Here is an 18,075-nt window from a genome sequence, read left to right on the forward strand (position 1 = left end):
AAAACTTCGCAATTATAAAGCTATGTAAAATATTATTATACGGCCCACATGTATATGAAGAATCAAAAGTGCTAATATAAATACTGATCGATGCGATAAATTTTCCACACACGGAGGCAAATAAATCTCGACGGACTTGTGTGCGAAGTTATACTCGCGATATATGCGGCGCAATAATAAACAAAGAAGAAAGAATATTCACAGGACGGCAGCGGGAGATTTTTAACTGACTCTGCATACGGGCGTTAAAATCAAACGAAAATATTTATTTGCTTGCTTTTCTATTAGTTACTTCATTTGTCATTCAACGATCATCAATATAGCTATCAAGTAGCTTCTCATTCTGCAATATGCATATATATGTAATTAAATCTACTTATTTACATATTTCAGTTGTTTTTTTTTTGTTTTTAATTTTACAGAATGAAAAGCTATTTGAAAATATAACCTGAACGTGTTTAAAACGGTTTACAAAAGCTGAAACACGAGGGGGTTTTATGTGAAAAAAGAAGTTGTTTCATTCTTTATATAGCAGCCTTTTAAAAATATTGCTCTGATTTAGCACTGAAGTCTGATTATACATTTTGCATTCTCATCCGACTAAATTTATGTCTTGAAAAAATAACAAAGCAACTCGGTTTAGACCATTCGATCTGGAAATATTTAAAATATGTGAAATATATATAGGAAATATATAGATGCGTTGGACATAAACATCCTGGATTATCAATACATTTTTTTTTGTGTGTTTTTTTACGCAATTCCGTAGATTCACTGCTCTTTCTTCTTACTCTGTATTATTTTTATATACATGACCCTGAAAGCTTTTTTCGTTACAAAATTTTAACACGTGATAGGGTGAGAAGATTTATCGACAGTGAGAATATTAAAGTGCGCGTTTTGCTTGATAAGAATTTTTTTGTTCTTCTTATTTGTAAAACAGCAGAGTAACTTGGTCAGCAAGACTTGAAACAAACGTGTTGTCTCGAGTGTGGTAAAACTGTGTAAATCGAAGGATAAGTAATCGATAAAGATCTTACATATCGCCAACACTTAAATCACAAAGAAACTTTGTTATTTAAAACCATAAATAACAAATATACATAGTTTTTCTTTTCTTCGTATCTGGTAGAACGCCAATATACAATCTTTTTTTTTCATTATGCCTGTTCGATTAAAAAACACTAAAGAGAAAGCAACTGGTAAGAAAAGAGTGCATTAATCCATTTGACGTCGATTATTTTCAAAAGACGTTTCATGTATATAACATGTATATATCATCTGTATATACGTATAAACTACCTGTATAATATGTTGTATATAATCATCGGATAATTTATATACAATATATGTTTCAGATAATTGTTTTATACATATGTACTATACACACACATACAGAAATGAAATAAATGGCAGTTGCAATTAAAAGAGAAGACTTTGTTTATAGCTATAATTTTTGTGCAGTTAGTATGTGTGATTTCACGATCATTCGAAATAATTACAATTACTGTGTCGTATGTATAGATACTGTACGACTAGGATTTCAAACTACAAATTGCTAAATTCGTAAAGCGGGCCATTGAAGATGACAAATTGTTTACGAGCGGTATGTCAATTATAATCTGAACTTTTTTACGTGAAAAAGGAAGAATCTCTTTTTTCCAAAAAAAATTTATGCTTCCTACACATGTATATGCAAATGCAAATATTATAAAAAAAAATACCCTAGGTCTCTTGTGTGTGAAGTCATAACTCAACCATTGATCAGTCTATTGATTTCTTTTAAAAAACACATCGAAAAATAAACGAAAAATAACAGGTTAAATATTAATTGCTTTATCTGTTTTATTAATCGTGTTGTGAGTTGAAATTTACATAAGCCTAAAAAATAATTTTGAGTGAGAATTATAGATACATTAAAACAATGTTGATAGATAAAATAAAACTTCTTCTTCTTTTGCAATATTATATATACATATATATAATATATATACATATATATATATAATTGTACCTAGTTAAATAATGCAAAAATAAAAACTGGGTTTAAAAAAATCTTTGTTCAAAAAATGTTACAATTTGCAAACGCTTTACGTAAGAAAAATTTATTCAAGAAACATATTCATCGTTAGTGTAAACAAATGATTGGTTTTGTTGTATTATATATTCCAAATTTGCCTCAAAAATTCTGTGTGCCTTTGCAATTGTGTGTGGTAATATACAACCAGAAATTTATTATATTGAACAAAATTGTATATATTGTCTGTTTTATCGATCAGCAAAATTACTCTTCGGAAAATTAGCGTGAGGTTTGTGTGTACACTATTTTCATAAGTAAGAGAAGATGAATAAAGAGAAATGCACTTATATATGTACAATAATACATTCATATTTTTCGCTATTATCGAAAAGATTTCCCGAAGTTGTGTGCGTTTAAACCCTCCTCTCTATTCATCTGCATATTTGTAAAACTGATGTTCGAATGTCAGTAAGTTCGTTTTAATTCAGATCGTATTGCAGCACAATTATTTCAGTGTTCTTAAATATTAAAAGAATATTGCTTGTATTTCGGTTTATTACATTTAAAAATGCTGAGTTTAATTTATATACTTTTGTGATATGTTCTCTGTTGCAAAACAAATTAATTTTATATCATTCGATAACACAATTAGTAAACCAATAATATTGATTTACTAATATGTAGTTACTTTATTATACAGTACAGTATATAATTTTGGCTTACTTTATTATATATAGTAATTATATTGGTTTACCTTTTAATTTTTAATATTAGTCAACATATTATTAGACTAACATGTAATATAAACAGTATATAAACCGAATTTACTGACTTTCTATTCGCCAGTTATACAAAATACACAGCTAGGCATTTAGACAAACAAATGTAGTTATACAAAGGCCTAACTTGGTATTTTACAGTTTACAGAAATTTATCTGTTACACGTCGGGGCCATCGCGGATTATAACCTTTGCTAGAACACAACACTCTATCGTGTTCGTTGGTATAAATCGTTTGTGATTTAGCGAACACACACACGCGCGCGCGCGCACCCATACACACACTCTCTGTTGGCTATTATGCGCGTATTGACAAAAACGTTTCAAGTTAGTAACAACAAACCGTCGATAAATGTCTCTCTTTCTCGCTTCGTAAAATAATTACGCGCGGAGGGCATCTTTTTAATTTGAATTATATAACATTTATATAGTATCAAAATAAATAGTTTCAACCTTCGGTTCTTTTTTTTTTTTCTTTTTTTTTTTTTGTATCAATTGACTGCATCGACTCAGCTATCACGAACGTTTTTGGGCATTCTCGCAACGACGGATTTTGTACTTCTCTTTCCTCGATTTATGATTTATGATTACACTTTGTAATATCATATGCAGCACGTTGATCGTGCATCAAACGACGATTGTTTCTTTTTACGCGGATCTTATATCTATACAACGGTACCCAACTCGAAATGGCCGAGCCGATTGTTGAAAAGATGGAACGCTTTGCGGACTCACAATTTGTAGTTCGTGAAGCTCACACACACCTTACTCGCTTCACGCGGTCGATTGGGCAACCAGCGACCGTTATATTATGTATGGCAGGGGTTGCTACAAAGCTTGTTTTCTAGCAGGTGCTAATGTTACTTCCCGGTAACAGCCTGGAACCTAGGTAGGCAAAGACCGAACTTTGTTTCTATACCCGTAAAGATGGGTAGAGCTACTTGGTAGCCACCTATGTGATCTGGGTTCGTTGATCGAATTTCATCGGCGACTCCTGTGGTAGGCACCTTCTGCTCCGATCCGCTAGGTCGACTGTAATATATCAAACATGATTGCATTTATAAAAAAAAGTCACAAACTTTTATTTCTTGTAAAAACAGTCTACAAGTTGGTATTACACGACTTTATTATATTAGAATTGTTTGTGAATCGTTTCCTAATCTTTTCAAAATTAATAAAATGTAAAGTTATACTCACGATCCTCCAAAATCAACAACGAATAGCCTTTGCAGCAACTCGTATGTGAAGAGAGTGACACCAAATTGAGGTGATGATCTGAACACTCGTGCTGCAAAAAAACCAGAAGTAACTTGATTTATAAGTATTTAGATTTACATACGCACATATTCCATAGCTTCATGTTTCTTTGTCAAAATAAAGATTTAGGACGTTCCGATGACAAGCATGTCGACATGTGATGGCTGCCTATTTTCTTTTCGAAGATACTAAGACATAACGGACATTTATGAAGTGACTGATGATAGTTAAAGATAGTTATACTGCAAATTATAATCACATGGTTTTAAGACTTGCTCACTTTTTATATTTTACAATGCAATTATTATTTTTTTATTTATTGCGCTGTTAATATTATGAGATATCTGTAAAAAAAAATATTAGCCAACGTTGAGAAAATGCTAGTCAATAAAGAATCCAGAGTCGAAGACTTGACGTGACACGCTATTAAATTGTATATTTAATAGTGCGGAAAGGGGAGAGAGGAAAAAATCATACGATATTATAAAAATAATGTCGTCTCCGTAGTAAGTTCAAACAATATATGCTGTGTAACAATTCACTTTTATTGACCTGCACTTTCGAAGTTACAGCTGGATATTTATGAATGAAAAGATGTGTCGTGAAATACGTTACACATTCCGATCATCATTCCGAAGACAAACAATAAGGATGCTGACTGTAGAAAACGAGAAAACGAGGAACACAGGTTGTAAACCAATAAAGACAGACGAAGAGAACAAGTACTTACTGATAAGTAAATCGCCAAGTCATATTGGGGAGGAAGCAAGGTCGAAAGATGCAGCAGGGCATGTCCCCGCGCATGCAATCGACCAAAGCAGAATATATTATTAAATATATTTTTACAGTTTTACACGCGAGAGAGTAACCATAAGAAAATTTCATTTTATTTCTACTTCTTACAGAAGTAAGTGACTTTACTTCTCATTAAATTAAGAAAAAAAAAACTATTAAGTATCTAACTTTATAAAAATAATTCTATATAACTAGAGCAAGAATTTCTACAACTATTTTTTTTATATAAAAAGAATAACTCTCTTTGTGTAGCTTACTTATTTTTCCCGCGACAGCCATCCTACCGATATATGGAAGTGTGATATCATTATACCGTTTGTAAATTTTGGAAAAAAAAAACTTTGTAGTGTGTCTCGTGCAAAAGTAATAAAAATATTAATTGTTTGAAGAAATTTACTAATTGTGCTAAAAATGCATAGTAAAATGATATACCTGTTGCGCCCTTCCAGAATGCTCTAGGACCTTCTTCTTTGTAAATCTTTTTCGCACAATCCAACAGTCCATTGTATGTAGTCTGGCCTTCTCTAGCTACAACCTGAAAAATTAGAAATTATGGAATTACATAAAAAGAATTATGATTTATTAAACAATATTTCTTTCCAAATAAAAAAACTCACCTGTAATCTCGTTTTTATTACGTCCGCAGGAGTGACCAGCGCTGCTGCGGGTACGCCGGCAATCGCACCGGAAACGAGGAGAGACAACGGTGTATTGTAACCCCCTTCGTCGGCCAATCGAGCCTTTGTATGAGAGTACATAGGAAAGTAGATTGCGCTAAATGGTATGTCTCGCAAAAAACAGGCCCTCGCACCCTATAAAAGAAATTGCAGTTGGCCACGTTTTAGAGTACAAATTCTAAGATAATGATACATATATAAGATGAACGATAAATATCAACGAAATCATCTTCGCTACTCACTTTGTACAACCCAAAAAGACCTAATTCCTTGACTACGGTCCACGCTCTGACTTTTGATCCACCCGCAATCTCGCCGGCCACTTGTAGACGAATTTTAACGATTTCTAAAGGATTCGTGAATATAACTTGTGATCCACCAGCCTGTAAAAGAAATTTCATAAGTTCTGTTGCTGTTTAATCGCAGGAAGTGTGATAGTTTGAAAATAGTTTGAACATGTTTTAAAAAATATATGTATGTACAAAGATGAAGATAAAAAAAAGTACTTACGCAAGCGCCAGATATAATTTCCCCGTACAATGGTATATTTCCATTTTTGTTCATAAATTTGTCCCTGACGAAATCGTTAACTGTAAGTTTAATAGCCTTTTCAGGGGCTACCCCCATTAACTGAGGCATCAAACCTCGATAAAGGCCGAAAATGCCTTCATGCCGTATCACCTGTCAAACACAAAACACCAGCTTCATGATTAACAATGCAGAGAGTGTTACACGGCGAGACTTTTCGATTCCAACCTTCTTGAAGCAATCAAAGCTGTTCTTGTACATCAGTTCGCCTATGAAGGATCCAGTTCTCTGGTTCTGCATTCTGGTCTTGACCAAGTCGATAGGATACACAGCAGTAGCACCAACAGCTAAAATCACATTATTGGAATTTAAAATATAACACAACATTGAAGTATTTTAACGAAGAAAGAAGAAAGTTTCACACACGTACCTCCAGCTATAGAACCAAGCACAAATCGATATCCACTTTCAAGCATTTGCACGATAATACCACGTTCATCTGGACTCTGTAAAGTAACAATACTTACTGAATTAATTATCTAATATTTTTGTAAAGTTTTGTCTTTGAGAATTAACTGACGTCTTGATTTAGAAGATGCTTCCGTTACTACACTTACCGACACTGCTTTAATTTCAGCAACGCGTTTTGTAATCTGTTTGAAATATTGCTCTGGTGTAATAGCCACGAGATCATTGTATATAATTTTTCTGAAATACGAGAAAATGCGAGTTCAATACAAATGTCGAGACAAAAGTATCGCAAAGCATAAACACGTAGAAAAACGGTAAGTTGTTAAAAAAATAAATAAATAATATGGATTGGCGTCGATGGGAATAATTGAAACGATATTAAATAGAGTACTGCCAACATGATCCACATGTGTCCTTAGATCATATCTGTCTAAACGCAGGATAAATTAATCGAATCGTTAGCGTGTGTCCACAGCGTGCAAATATTTACGTATATCATCGTCCTAAGATAGTAATCGAGTAAAGTAGGTAAAAGCAAAAGTGTTATTAAGATACATATATATATGACATTTATATAGCACGTGATAGTCTGTAATACAAAGACGCACCCCAGCGAATCTGCCTCGTCATCTTCCGTAGATCTGATCCACGCAGCGTAAAAACGTAAACAAACGTTTTCATACTTAGAAAGTTAGTTTGCCTCAATATCGTTATCGGAAAATATCGGATAAAATAATATGTAATTTAAGCACTGCAGAGATACAGAAGGCGATTAAAAATGATTCTTAGTAGAACAGTCTCCATCTTCATTGTCAAGAACGACACAACACTTGACATTTGGATGATGACGATGTGCTTTTGCTGGTGCAACGATAGCATTACGTGACCTCTTTTTAAATGTTTGCTGATCAAGACGAGCGTGGAAGTAAGTAATTCTAAGTGCTAAGACGACTTCCACATCATCTCTCCTTGATCAACTAACAAGAAGAACAAATTAGCTTAAATCAGATTTACTTACCCAGTTTGATGAAGTAAGTCACAAAGATGAAATAGAATGTCTACTTCCAACGGGGTTATCTGAGACATCATTTGTGCAGAATAAAGAAATTCCTCTGAAAAAAAAAAAAAAAAAAAAATTATACTTAAATAATAACATCATCTACTGACTTACTGCTGAAGGCTATTCTTCTCGACAGATGTATCGAAGTTTTCATCGTGTCTCTATAATTTGTTTTTATTTAAAATCGATTTATACCTTTGGTTACTTCTTGATATCTATGGCCATTGGTTGCATTTAAGTAGATACGTTTGATCAGTTCCATGTTGTTTAGAAGAGAATTGAACGCCATGAAGTAAGGAAAACTGACTTTTGGCCCACCCTGACCGGCACGAACTGCCTATGTAAATACAACAACATGAAAACAATAAGATATTCAGTTCTTAAGTTGCACAAAAAAAAACCTACTTCTATTCATACAATACTTACAGCAATTAGATTATCTTTCACATCTTTTGTGAGCAAATGACTCTTAATACTGATCATAATGTCTTGAAAATCTAATACCGAAATAAAGCCTGTGCCATCCTTATCGAATTTTTTGAATGCTTCCGTTGCATATTCCTCATGAAAGTCCTACAAATATCAGATAAATGTAATCATTGAATAATAAAAACCGAACCGTATGACGTTTATCACGTGTTTCATAATCGCGTATTTCTTATCACGTCGTGTCTCGCTTCTTTGACAAAAATAACAAGAGCGATCACGAACTTCGCGAGAGAGCAAGAACACTCACATGCAAGAACTGACTGAACTCCGCATAACTAATTAGCCTCTGTTTGTCTTTCCCAAAGTAAAGTTTGATAAAACTACTGTCCATATTAAAAGGCATCCTCTGATGCAGCGCAGTTTTCCGCATCACCTCAACGAACTCGTCTGTTAAATTAATCACAAAATATACACACATATAAATATATATATATATATACAAATGTACAAGGCAATATAAATATTATTCTAAAGACGTTCGACAATATTTCTGGGTGATTGTTTTTTACCAAATGCAACCATTCCATTTCCATTAGTATCAAAGAGCTGAAAAGCTGTTTTGTATAGAGCGTCCGGCACACAGAGAAGACCTTCGAATGCTTGAAATTCGGCAAACGATATGAGTCTAAAAACAAAACAAACCGTCAATCAAGAAACATCTGTGTGCGCTTATTTCTATCTACGCAGAATCACGCGACACTTACCCATCTTTGCTAGTGTCGACGATACCAGCAAGTAGATTAACCGAATCGGGATTGTAATTGGCATCCCTGTACAGGCCAAGGTAACTACGTACGAAGTCGGATGAGGTCATGAACCTCTCGCCATTTTTCTCCTGAGACGCATACTGTAATTTTATGAGAAACAAAATTATGACTCTCTTTTCATCACAATCTTATCTTCAAAGATAATGGGTAATATTCTCACAAAAAAAAAAAAAAAAAAAAAAACGATAATTCAAATTCACTTTATTTAATTTTTTTGTCATTTATTCAGGAGAACAAAAACTTTTCTCACCTGATTGAAAATTTCATGGAGGCGTTCAGTATTTGCACGTTTTAAGTATCCGGAACCCTGAAAAACATAACGCAAAAGATGAACGACACTCGTATACGTTCGCTTTATCACTCGTTTTTATTTACAGTCAATAAATATTAAAAGTTTATTGTGTAGTGAACGACAAACGAGAAGATAGATCAGATTTGTTGTATTGTACAAATGTGATAAACTGAAAGAAATCATCCGGACGATATATCGTTTTACCGTACACATGTTGTGCGGGTACACAAAAGATCCGACTTTTTTTTTTAATTGTCCGTCTTATCTTAATCGCTTTCAAAAGTATGCAACCTTATGTTGTCTCAATACTGATAACGTCTCTATCAAGAGGACTGCTTGGCGTTGAGTGCAATCACACCGGACGCCATTAAAGCATCCGCCTGTAGAAACTGCACGGATGAGAAGATGAATATAGAGATCCTCTCTGTTACAAATGCAATCGAAAAAAGGAGTAAATAAAAAATACGTTAAAAGAAAATTTAGACTAAATGTGTATATTTCGTTGTATAAAAACTATCTTTTTTTCTAGATGTATATATGTAACTTATGTAATTACGTATACGTATACGTAACGTAACTTATATGTGTAACTGTAATTTATGTATTCAACATTTTCTTCAAGTGTGTAACTAACAGATAAGAGGATTGCCGCGACCACTCCTCTCCTCGCGCGCTCACAGCGTGATTACGAGATCGCGATAAGAACAAAAAAAAATAGTTTCAAAAGCGCGAGGAGATTCTTAAAATAAAAAATCTCTCTTTCTAGAGTTCCTCCTAGACTCGTTTATAGCTCGTTGGGCGCTCGTACGCACGTGTCACGTGTCATACTTCCGCAATACTTCTGGCTACTGTGTTATATACTAGTACACAGATACATATATAGATGACATAGCGATTTTTTGGCCGCGCAAAAATCTTCGCTGAAGAATCTGCGATGCAGAAAATACGACTGATGCGGGAGAGTTACGCGAGCAGCATTTGCGCAAGTTCTCTGCGATGCAATGAAAGTGATAACCTGAACACGGAACGCGCAATTGAAGTCGACCGTGTCATTCTCCTATACTCAAGGGTACTCCCACACTTCCACCTTGTTCCCGACTTGTTTCAAAATCAAGGGCGTACGCAACGGTATAATGTGTGCAAATTCGCGAGAAAGCGAGAAGAAACATGATTACGCTTGTTTTCTTTTAATGTAAGAAAATTTCAATGCAAAAAAGGAGGTCAATTAGAACCCTCGTGCAAAACAATTGTAAATATTTACAGAACGTTATAATTGCAGCGATAACGACTGAGATAACGATTGCAAGGATGTGCATGCGGTACTTCGCAATTAACAGCTTCGCAACAACCAAGGTGTCGTTGGAAAAATATTTTAAAACAAAATCCTTTATATATGTTAATGTCTCTGTATCTTATCTCCGAGAAGACTCGAGACTCAAGGAAAACTTGGATGTCCCCTGAATTTGGGATTGTTACACACCAAGCTGCAAACTTTCGGAGTTACGCTTACTATCGTTGATATATTAGTGATGAAAGAAGTGTTTCTACACGGCGCCAAATACACGTACTCTCGACATGATTGCTGAGCTAAGTTAAAGAAATTCCAGTTTCTTCGGTTATCAACGACGGCCAGTCAGTGACGATGACATCGGGAAACGTTACAACACGGTGAAAAAAGTGTTAGCGCGGGCGCGCGCGCGCGCTCACGCATACATACACATATAGACACACACACACACACACACGTACACGCACACAATGCCACGCACAACTTGTCCTCCAGGTGTCTTCTCAACGTAATGGCGTGTGTAAGGCTGCACGTGTGTGTGCTCCGTAAGGGAAATAATAAAACGGATATAAGAAAACCGCGATGGCCCCGAGCGGCGCGATCAAGCACGCGAATGTCACGAGGAGACTGAATGTTAGCCGCTGATACGACAGAGAAGTGTGACGAGTATCTCTATCCCCTCCTTGTGCTTGTTAATTTCGTCTCTTGTTTTGCTCCCACTAGTTCTCTTTCTCTCTGACTGGTTGCTCCTGCTTTCACTGTATTGTTTCTTTTTTTTCTCATCTATATGTTTTCCCTTCTCTTTGTATTACATCACTTACATCTATATGTGTGTCTCATTGAGACACCATCTTAATTTTTGCTGTCAAAAGACTCTGAATGTCAGAATGATTGGAAAATAATTAAAATTTTGCTTGTTATTAAAATAATCTATACATATACATATGTACAATATATATATTGTATATATATATACATGTCGTGTGGAGCAATGCCAAAGTTTTTGTCTGAAATTTTAATTTATTTTGCTTAGTCTCTTGGAGTAACGCGAGTATATTACAGCAATAATTTATCAAGAGAACTGATATTGTACTTATTGAGAGAACATGTATTTGATGTCGTTTTTTGTATCGTTTTGTAAAAAAACGTAATTGTTTAAAAAAAAAAAAAAAGTACGTATGTTACTTGGGAAAGAAAAGCAAACTATACATATATGTATGTGTTCCACTGATTTTTTTTTAATGATTATGTAAGTCAGAAAAAAATACACATTCACAAATGTATAAATAAAACAGAGATTTTACTATTTTTTGGAAAAAATAATAAAAGAAATTAAAATTATATTATTTGGTTAATACTCAAATTAACATTAAAAAAAAAACACTTCTAAGAGCTACTGTTAAAAAAATTAACTTGATTAAGAAAACGCTTCATAACATGTTATTTTTATGCCTTGCATCTCTACTATGTTAATCAAATGAGTATGTTACATATAACACTAATATTTTATCAGAATAACATCTTTTAATAATTTTTACATTAGTTTTATTTCACACGTATGCACACATGTGTTAGCTCTTCAACATTGATTAAAAATCACACAATTACAAGATTTAATAAAACTTTATGCTGACCTCGTCAAGTTCCCCGTTCTTTTTCTTCTTCTTCTGCGCCATTTTTTTTTCTCTTCACATAGATGCAATTAGATCATCGCTTTTCCAAACTCATTTTTCGAGCAACAATACCTATATTTCGCTGTGATAAAAACCCATTTTCACGCTCACGCACACACATACATATATATACATATATACACACATATATACATATATACGTATTTGCACTTGCTCATACGTCACATGATATTACTAACTCAGACATGTAATTTATTAATTGTATGTAGCGTGATTCAAATAACTTGTAAATACCAACAACACATGTAGAGAATACTAGTTTTTTACATACCTGATGATAAATTACGTATTTAAAAAATTGCTATGTAACTTTTAGAGCTCTTTATAAATTTAAAAGAGAAAGTACAACATTCAACTCATTTTTATTAGCAACTGCTTGGTGTTATAACATTATTTGTGATGTTACAAGATGAAAATACAATACTGTACTGAGTAAACGCGCAATGTTCAAAGCAGTCTCGTAGCCAATTAGTCTTCCCCTTTGTCTTGTCAAGTCTGAATAATCACAAATTATCAGTTACAACATTATCAATCACACAGAATCGTCAGATAAAATCTACTGCCGTGCAAGAGTGTTACTCTGTATCGTCGAATTTTCAAGTTAAATACTCGACTTAATGGAATGGAAACTTATTATCGAGAACAATCTACGATATAATTTATAAGCGACGCTTCCTGAAGGTGATAACTGCAAAAAGTCTGATTACGCTCACGTCTTGATACACATCGACATTATACATTTTTAACTCGACTCGATGTTCTTTGCTAGAGCAAAAAACTCGTTACATATATTTTAGTTATATATATCTAATAAAAGTTGAAAATCAAACAACAAACCGAGATTTTTCAACAATATTGCGCGCCAAATTTCCGAATCGTCACGTTCATCCAACTAAATCACTAAAAAGCAGCACCACGCGATACGCAAAAAACAAAAAAAAAAAGCGATTATTCCCAGATCGGTTATCTCGATCACCGTTCGGATCTCAACTGGTGCGTCATTACAAACACGGCTTACTGCGTGGAGCTCGGCGATGCAACTGGTGCAAGTTAGGAACGAAAAGGAGGTGATCTGCGTCACCGTCCACACAGGGTCCCCGACCTGCTTAAACGACCGCAAAACTGTTACAGGAAGACTAGATATAACAAGCCCAGCCGCGGTGTGGTCCACGCGAATCCCACCGCTGGTGACGGACTATAATAGCGGTATGATGTGTTAAGTAATCAATAGACTCTCGCTAATCGAATGGCGCATGTATCGATTTTTCGGCGTGGCGGGATTTATTATTTATTGCGAAGAGTTGCGTTATTGAGAAATATTCAATGAACTGTCCGTAATTTTGCAAATTCGTTATTTCAATCCAAAGATTGTACACACCAAGCGTTTGCAACAAACAAACGTAATGTTGAAGACACAAATGCAATGCCTACGACAAAATCTCGCAATCAAAATTGATTAAAAAAAAAAATTATAAAGAAGTAATTATGTAAAAACCCGAAGTTTAAAAATACTTCTTTTTGAAGCGTAACCCGTCTACTACCTACGCGCGATATTTACATATTTCGATCGTTTATTTATGGAATCGACTGATCCGAATTGCTGGCCTTAGCCCGTTTCGCCTAGCGTACTATTTCCACATCGGCTGAGACGAGAAGAGAAAAAGCGAAATTCTCGCAAGACGATGATGAACGTGACAAATGTTGTAGGCAACGGCCTACATTCAATGCAATAATGTGCATATCGCGCACAAAGTAGACGCGCACGCACTCGATGCACTATAAATATAAATTTTCACTGACCACTTCTCTTCTCAACACGCATATCGTCACACACATGATAACATTGTGCTGTTAATGATATGACGGAAATAAAACTAACGCGAGCAGAGAATATCCGGGATATCAACGAAATGTAAAAAAAAAAAAAAAAAAACATCGTATCTCAAAAATGTCAACCGCATTATAAATAAAATCCCACTGAAAAGGCAACAGTTAAAAACATTCAAGTGACATTGAAGATGACCTCTATGGAGAATCGTTCTTGCCTTACTATGTATATTTGTTTTCTCGTAACGTATCTCTGAACACTTTCTCAACCTCTAAGAAATATTTTAAATATGTTCATGGTGAAAAATGAGGTGGCGCCTTGCACAATATACATATGTGCGATGCACACGTAATTGCTTGTTTTGCAAATACACAATTAGGAAATACACGCATACTTCGCAAAATAATATTTAAAATCTTAATCTCAGTTGAATGAGAACTTTGTTGTTGGCGCGTTTTAATTATTAAGATAAGTTTAGGAATTAATAGACACCGCGAAATTAGAACGTTTCAAATATCGCGAGTATTTCGGAAAGCTTCACGCATACCACGTTCCACTAAAACTTGCAAACCTCGCAAGAAGTTAGTTATGTAATTGTCGCATTAACGTGGCGTAACTTCACAGATTCAGATAATGTTGAAAAAAATCTCGAGATAAGTGTAAGAGTTGTGTCCAACACGTTTATCTTTCTTTTTTAATCGAAACATTTGTTCTCTCCTACATCGATCAATTTTCAAGGAACTCGAAAAGTTTCCGATTTCAGCTTGAATTGGTTCACGTGAGCAAGTGAACTTACACACAAAATATATAAAGAAAATAGTTAATTTTGTCATTGCATAAATCTTGTTCGTCTACTAGCTCATGTCTATACGACTTTCGTAAGCCGCGTGTGATAAGAATTTACTGCTTCTTTTTTACTTTCAAATCCGAGGTCACAACTGATAAGTCTCTGCTGGGGAGGTTATTAATCAGCGTGACGCAAATAACGTGAGGAAATAAGTTCCTTCATTATGAGAATACACGTGAAAATAAATACATCAGACGTGAGAGAGACGAAATTTTTTATATACAATGTAAAACAAATTTCTTAAATATATATCCAGATTAACGTGAGAATATGTTTGCGCTTGTGTACAAAGTTTTTTTTTTGTTTTTGAACACATACACGCTGCAGACGTTTTATCAGTGACTGCTTTATCGACACGTAGCGATAAATGTGCATTGTGAAAAATATATGTGATAAGTAATGTGGTCGAAGTGGTAAAATAAATTGTTTAAAGTCTTGTTTTTTTTTACATACACAAATTTTAAATGTAAATTGATGTTTGTTTCAAATTATATGGATTTTGGTTTGCAATATAATATCAGTTTCTCTATAAACAGAGTTAAGACTTACTTTCAATTTCGAAGCTTCTTTAATACGCATACAAACTTCCAACAATTTGCACGATCTATACGAGTTCGCATGTGACAACAACTTGATTTCCTCCCAACTTCTCAAGAGTTTTATGTAACTTAAATTGACATATTTGCCGCGCAAAGTAGAAGCTTCTTTTGATATTCAGCACCGAAGTTGTTCGGGATACAAATTTTAAGCGCGGCTACTAGTTCGCGAAAGAGTAATAATCAAAGATATATAACGAGATCGAGAGTGAGGATTGCGGGCTCTCAATCCCAATGACCTCGAAACCAAGCCGGTCTCGTGGTCGCGGAGACTTCAGGATCGATATTCGCACACCGCCGCCGTTCGCGCTCCAACACAATGCAGATGTCACTCGACCATTCCCACTTCCTCGCCATTAAATCGCCGAAGAGCCACCACGTCACGTCACGCGAACGGCTGTCAAGATGCAAACTTGCGACTCAAACGGAGAGATCGAACTGTGTTCGTTTTTTTTTTTTTTTTTGTGGTTTTTGCCTCTTGTGCAACTCACGTCGGTGTAGAGAAAATACGAACGTCCGTGTGAGAGAATTTTCTGTTCCAAACGCGATAGTTTTTAACGTGTGCAAGTAATTCGAAGAAAACGGAAGAGTCGAGAAATAAAAACGCTTCATGTTTTTTCTCTTCTTCGTATCACACTGCAGGATTTTGTATCATTGTTGCGAATATAAAATATTAACATAGCGTACACACACCCTTGTCCTGTAACGTATCTTAAACATTTTTATGCTCATTAGAAACCGCACATTGTTTGAAATAAAACTGGGAAAAAAAAGCAACAAGTTTTGTTTCGGGAATTTTTTTAAGTGCGTAAAACCGCATACAAAAAAAAAAAAAAAAACTAGCGTGAACAAAAACGGGCTGCGTTTGAGGAGCGCGCTATCAGCGCTGTTGCATCATTCTATCTTTATTGTTCATTAGATGTAAAACAAAAATAGAATGACGCAATAGTGCTGATAGCGTGCTCCTCGAACGCAGCCGTAGATCTGAGTGAGAGAATCTTTACGCTACGAGCGATTAGCTCTTGTGAATCATGTCTGTAATTACCGTAATTTAAAACCGGATGTTCCCGGTACGGTAACATGACTATATTCAGATGATTGACTTGATGAAAAAAACCTTCTAACATGATAAGTCAAGACTCGTTCGCTTAAGAGAAAATTGATTTAATTATTTCAAAATTGTTAAATAATGTAAAATACATTATCTCTATTGTAAAATACAATAATGAGAACTAAATAATCCGCAAAAGCCGTAAATTAGAGCAATTTGTGAATGTTAGCTTGTGTGTGTTAATTTATCAATAAATACACGCGTTTTCGATTTTCAACTTGATCTTAACGTAAATCATCAATCATCCCCAAATATTTCTTTTCGACAATCGCGAATTCGCCGCACTGCCTTCCAATGTCTGGAAGGTAGTTTGACAACGCGATTGCAACGAAAGGCCGCTCTGACACGGTTCTTTTGACGCGTCCGGGGGACGCCGCCGTATCCGCATACAAGCAACACCCTCGCGAACACCCCGTTTTGCCGCGCGTAATATGGGAAGAGATCATTAACCAAACTTACCCACCTCTTGGCAGGATGCTCGAACGACAAGCGAGTCCTTCAACATTCCCAGGAGGAAGTTTACCTCGAACTTTTCCGTCACGAGCGATGATGATCGGTCCTCGGGGAGAGAAACACGGAGACAGCGCGGGGAGGAATCGGAGAGAAAAAGAGAACAAGGTGTGTGCTTGGATATATATCGGCGGGGGTAAAGTGTTTTGTTTCGAGAGCGAGCACTAATTTTTTTTTCACATACACTCACACGTTCGGAGGCACTTTTAGGGGGGAAAAAAGAAGGGCTGCAACTGCACACACGACACCGGACGATGTGGGGACCGCGAAACGCCGATCTCTACGACAATGTTCTTACCTGGGCCTCGAAAACACTGTAGCGGAGAGGAAGCTATACTATCATGCTAGCGCGCGCTCGACCGATCAAACAACGTACGCCGACGCGCGTCGTCAGATTGCGCTAGAAACGGTGAAGAAGCGCAACTTGCAGTTTACCGACGATGGTTTGATTTTTTACACAACAGATCGTCAAAATATTCATTCTTCAATTTATAAAAGATTAATCGCAAAAGTAATTAACTTAATAGTTTACTCAGTTATGTATATACACATATATGCGATATAAACAATCAAATAAACAATCGAATAAAATCACAGATAAATAATTTCCAACAAAACGTATATAACAATATTTTGTACATATGAAAATTGTCAGAAAAAAACTTACCGATATACCAAATACTACACGATAATGTACAAGTCTGATTAATTACAGGTATAAAAAGTTTACGAGACGAAGATACTAACCATTATACTACCAAGTATCGAGGAAGTTTAACGAAAATAATCATACGCCACCAACTAAATATGAGAGAATAAAACAGATAAGACCAAGTGAGACTGTGAAGACCTCTCTCTCTCTCTCTCTCTCTCTCGGGAAGTCTCACCGCAGCCCGTAGTAATTCCGGCAATGACTATCACAATCACAGAGAGAGCAGTCACGACCGCGCAGTGTACACCGCGTTCAATTTGAGATGAGAATTTTTGAGATTGTTAGGTATTGGCAAATTATTGAATATATCGAAACGCAGCCCTAAATTGACGCCGTCGCTGCTCTCTGAGTCTT

The 18,075-nt window shown here is 35.3% G+C and overlaps 1 protein-coding gene across 6 annotated transcripts; it reads right to left on the reverse strand.

Annotated features, from left to right (window-relative positions):
* Positions 1-2,070: 2,070 nt before the first annotated feature.
* Positions 2,071-17,843, reverse strand: LOC109852845 (calcium-binding mitochondrial carrier protein Aralar1). Of its 6 annotated transcripts, none has more exons than XM_020424386.1 (18): positions 16,963-17,045; positions 9,094-9,150; positions 8,781-8,923; positions 8,586-8,701; positions 8,324-8,463; positions 8,014-8,160; positions 7,783-7,924; positions 7,546-7,639; positions 7,136-7,168; positions 6,674-6,764; positions 6,487-6,562; positions 6,285-6,403; positions 6,039-6,209; positions 5,771-5,911; positions 5,469-5,663; positions 5,284-5,386; positions 3,997-4,087; positions 2,071-3,831 (listed from the first exon to the last, which is right to left on the reverse strand). In XM_020424386.1, the coding sequence occupies exons 1-18, from the start codon at positions 17,002-17,004 to the stop codon at positions 3,660-3,662; spliced, it is 2,073 nt and encodes a 690-aa protein (XP_020279975.1). In that variant the 5' UTR covers positions 17,005-17,045; the 3' UTR covers positions 2,071-3,659. The 6 variants fall into 6 exon arrangements, with proteins under 6 accessions (XP_020279975.1, XP_020279969.1, XP_020279973.1 ...); XM_020424380.1 differs by lacking the exons at positions 7,136-7,168; positions 16,963-17,045 and adding exons at positions 12,058-12,178; positions 12,955-13,894; XM_020424384.1 differs by lacking the exons at positions 7,136-7,168; positions 16,963-17,045 and adding an exon at positions 17,757-17,843.
* Positions 17,844-18,075: the final 232 nt, after the last annotated feature.

This window comes from Pseudomyrmex gracilis, unplaced genomic scaffold, assembly GCF_002006095.1.
Source record: "Pseudomyrmex gracilis isolate BER0280 unplaced genomic scaffold, ASM200609v1 scaffold_38, whole genome shotgun sequence".
Classification (NCBI taxonomy): Eukaryota; Metazoa; Arthropoda; class Insecta; order Hymenoptera; family Formicidae; genus Pseudomyrmex; species Pseudomyrmex gracilis.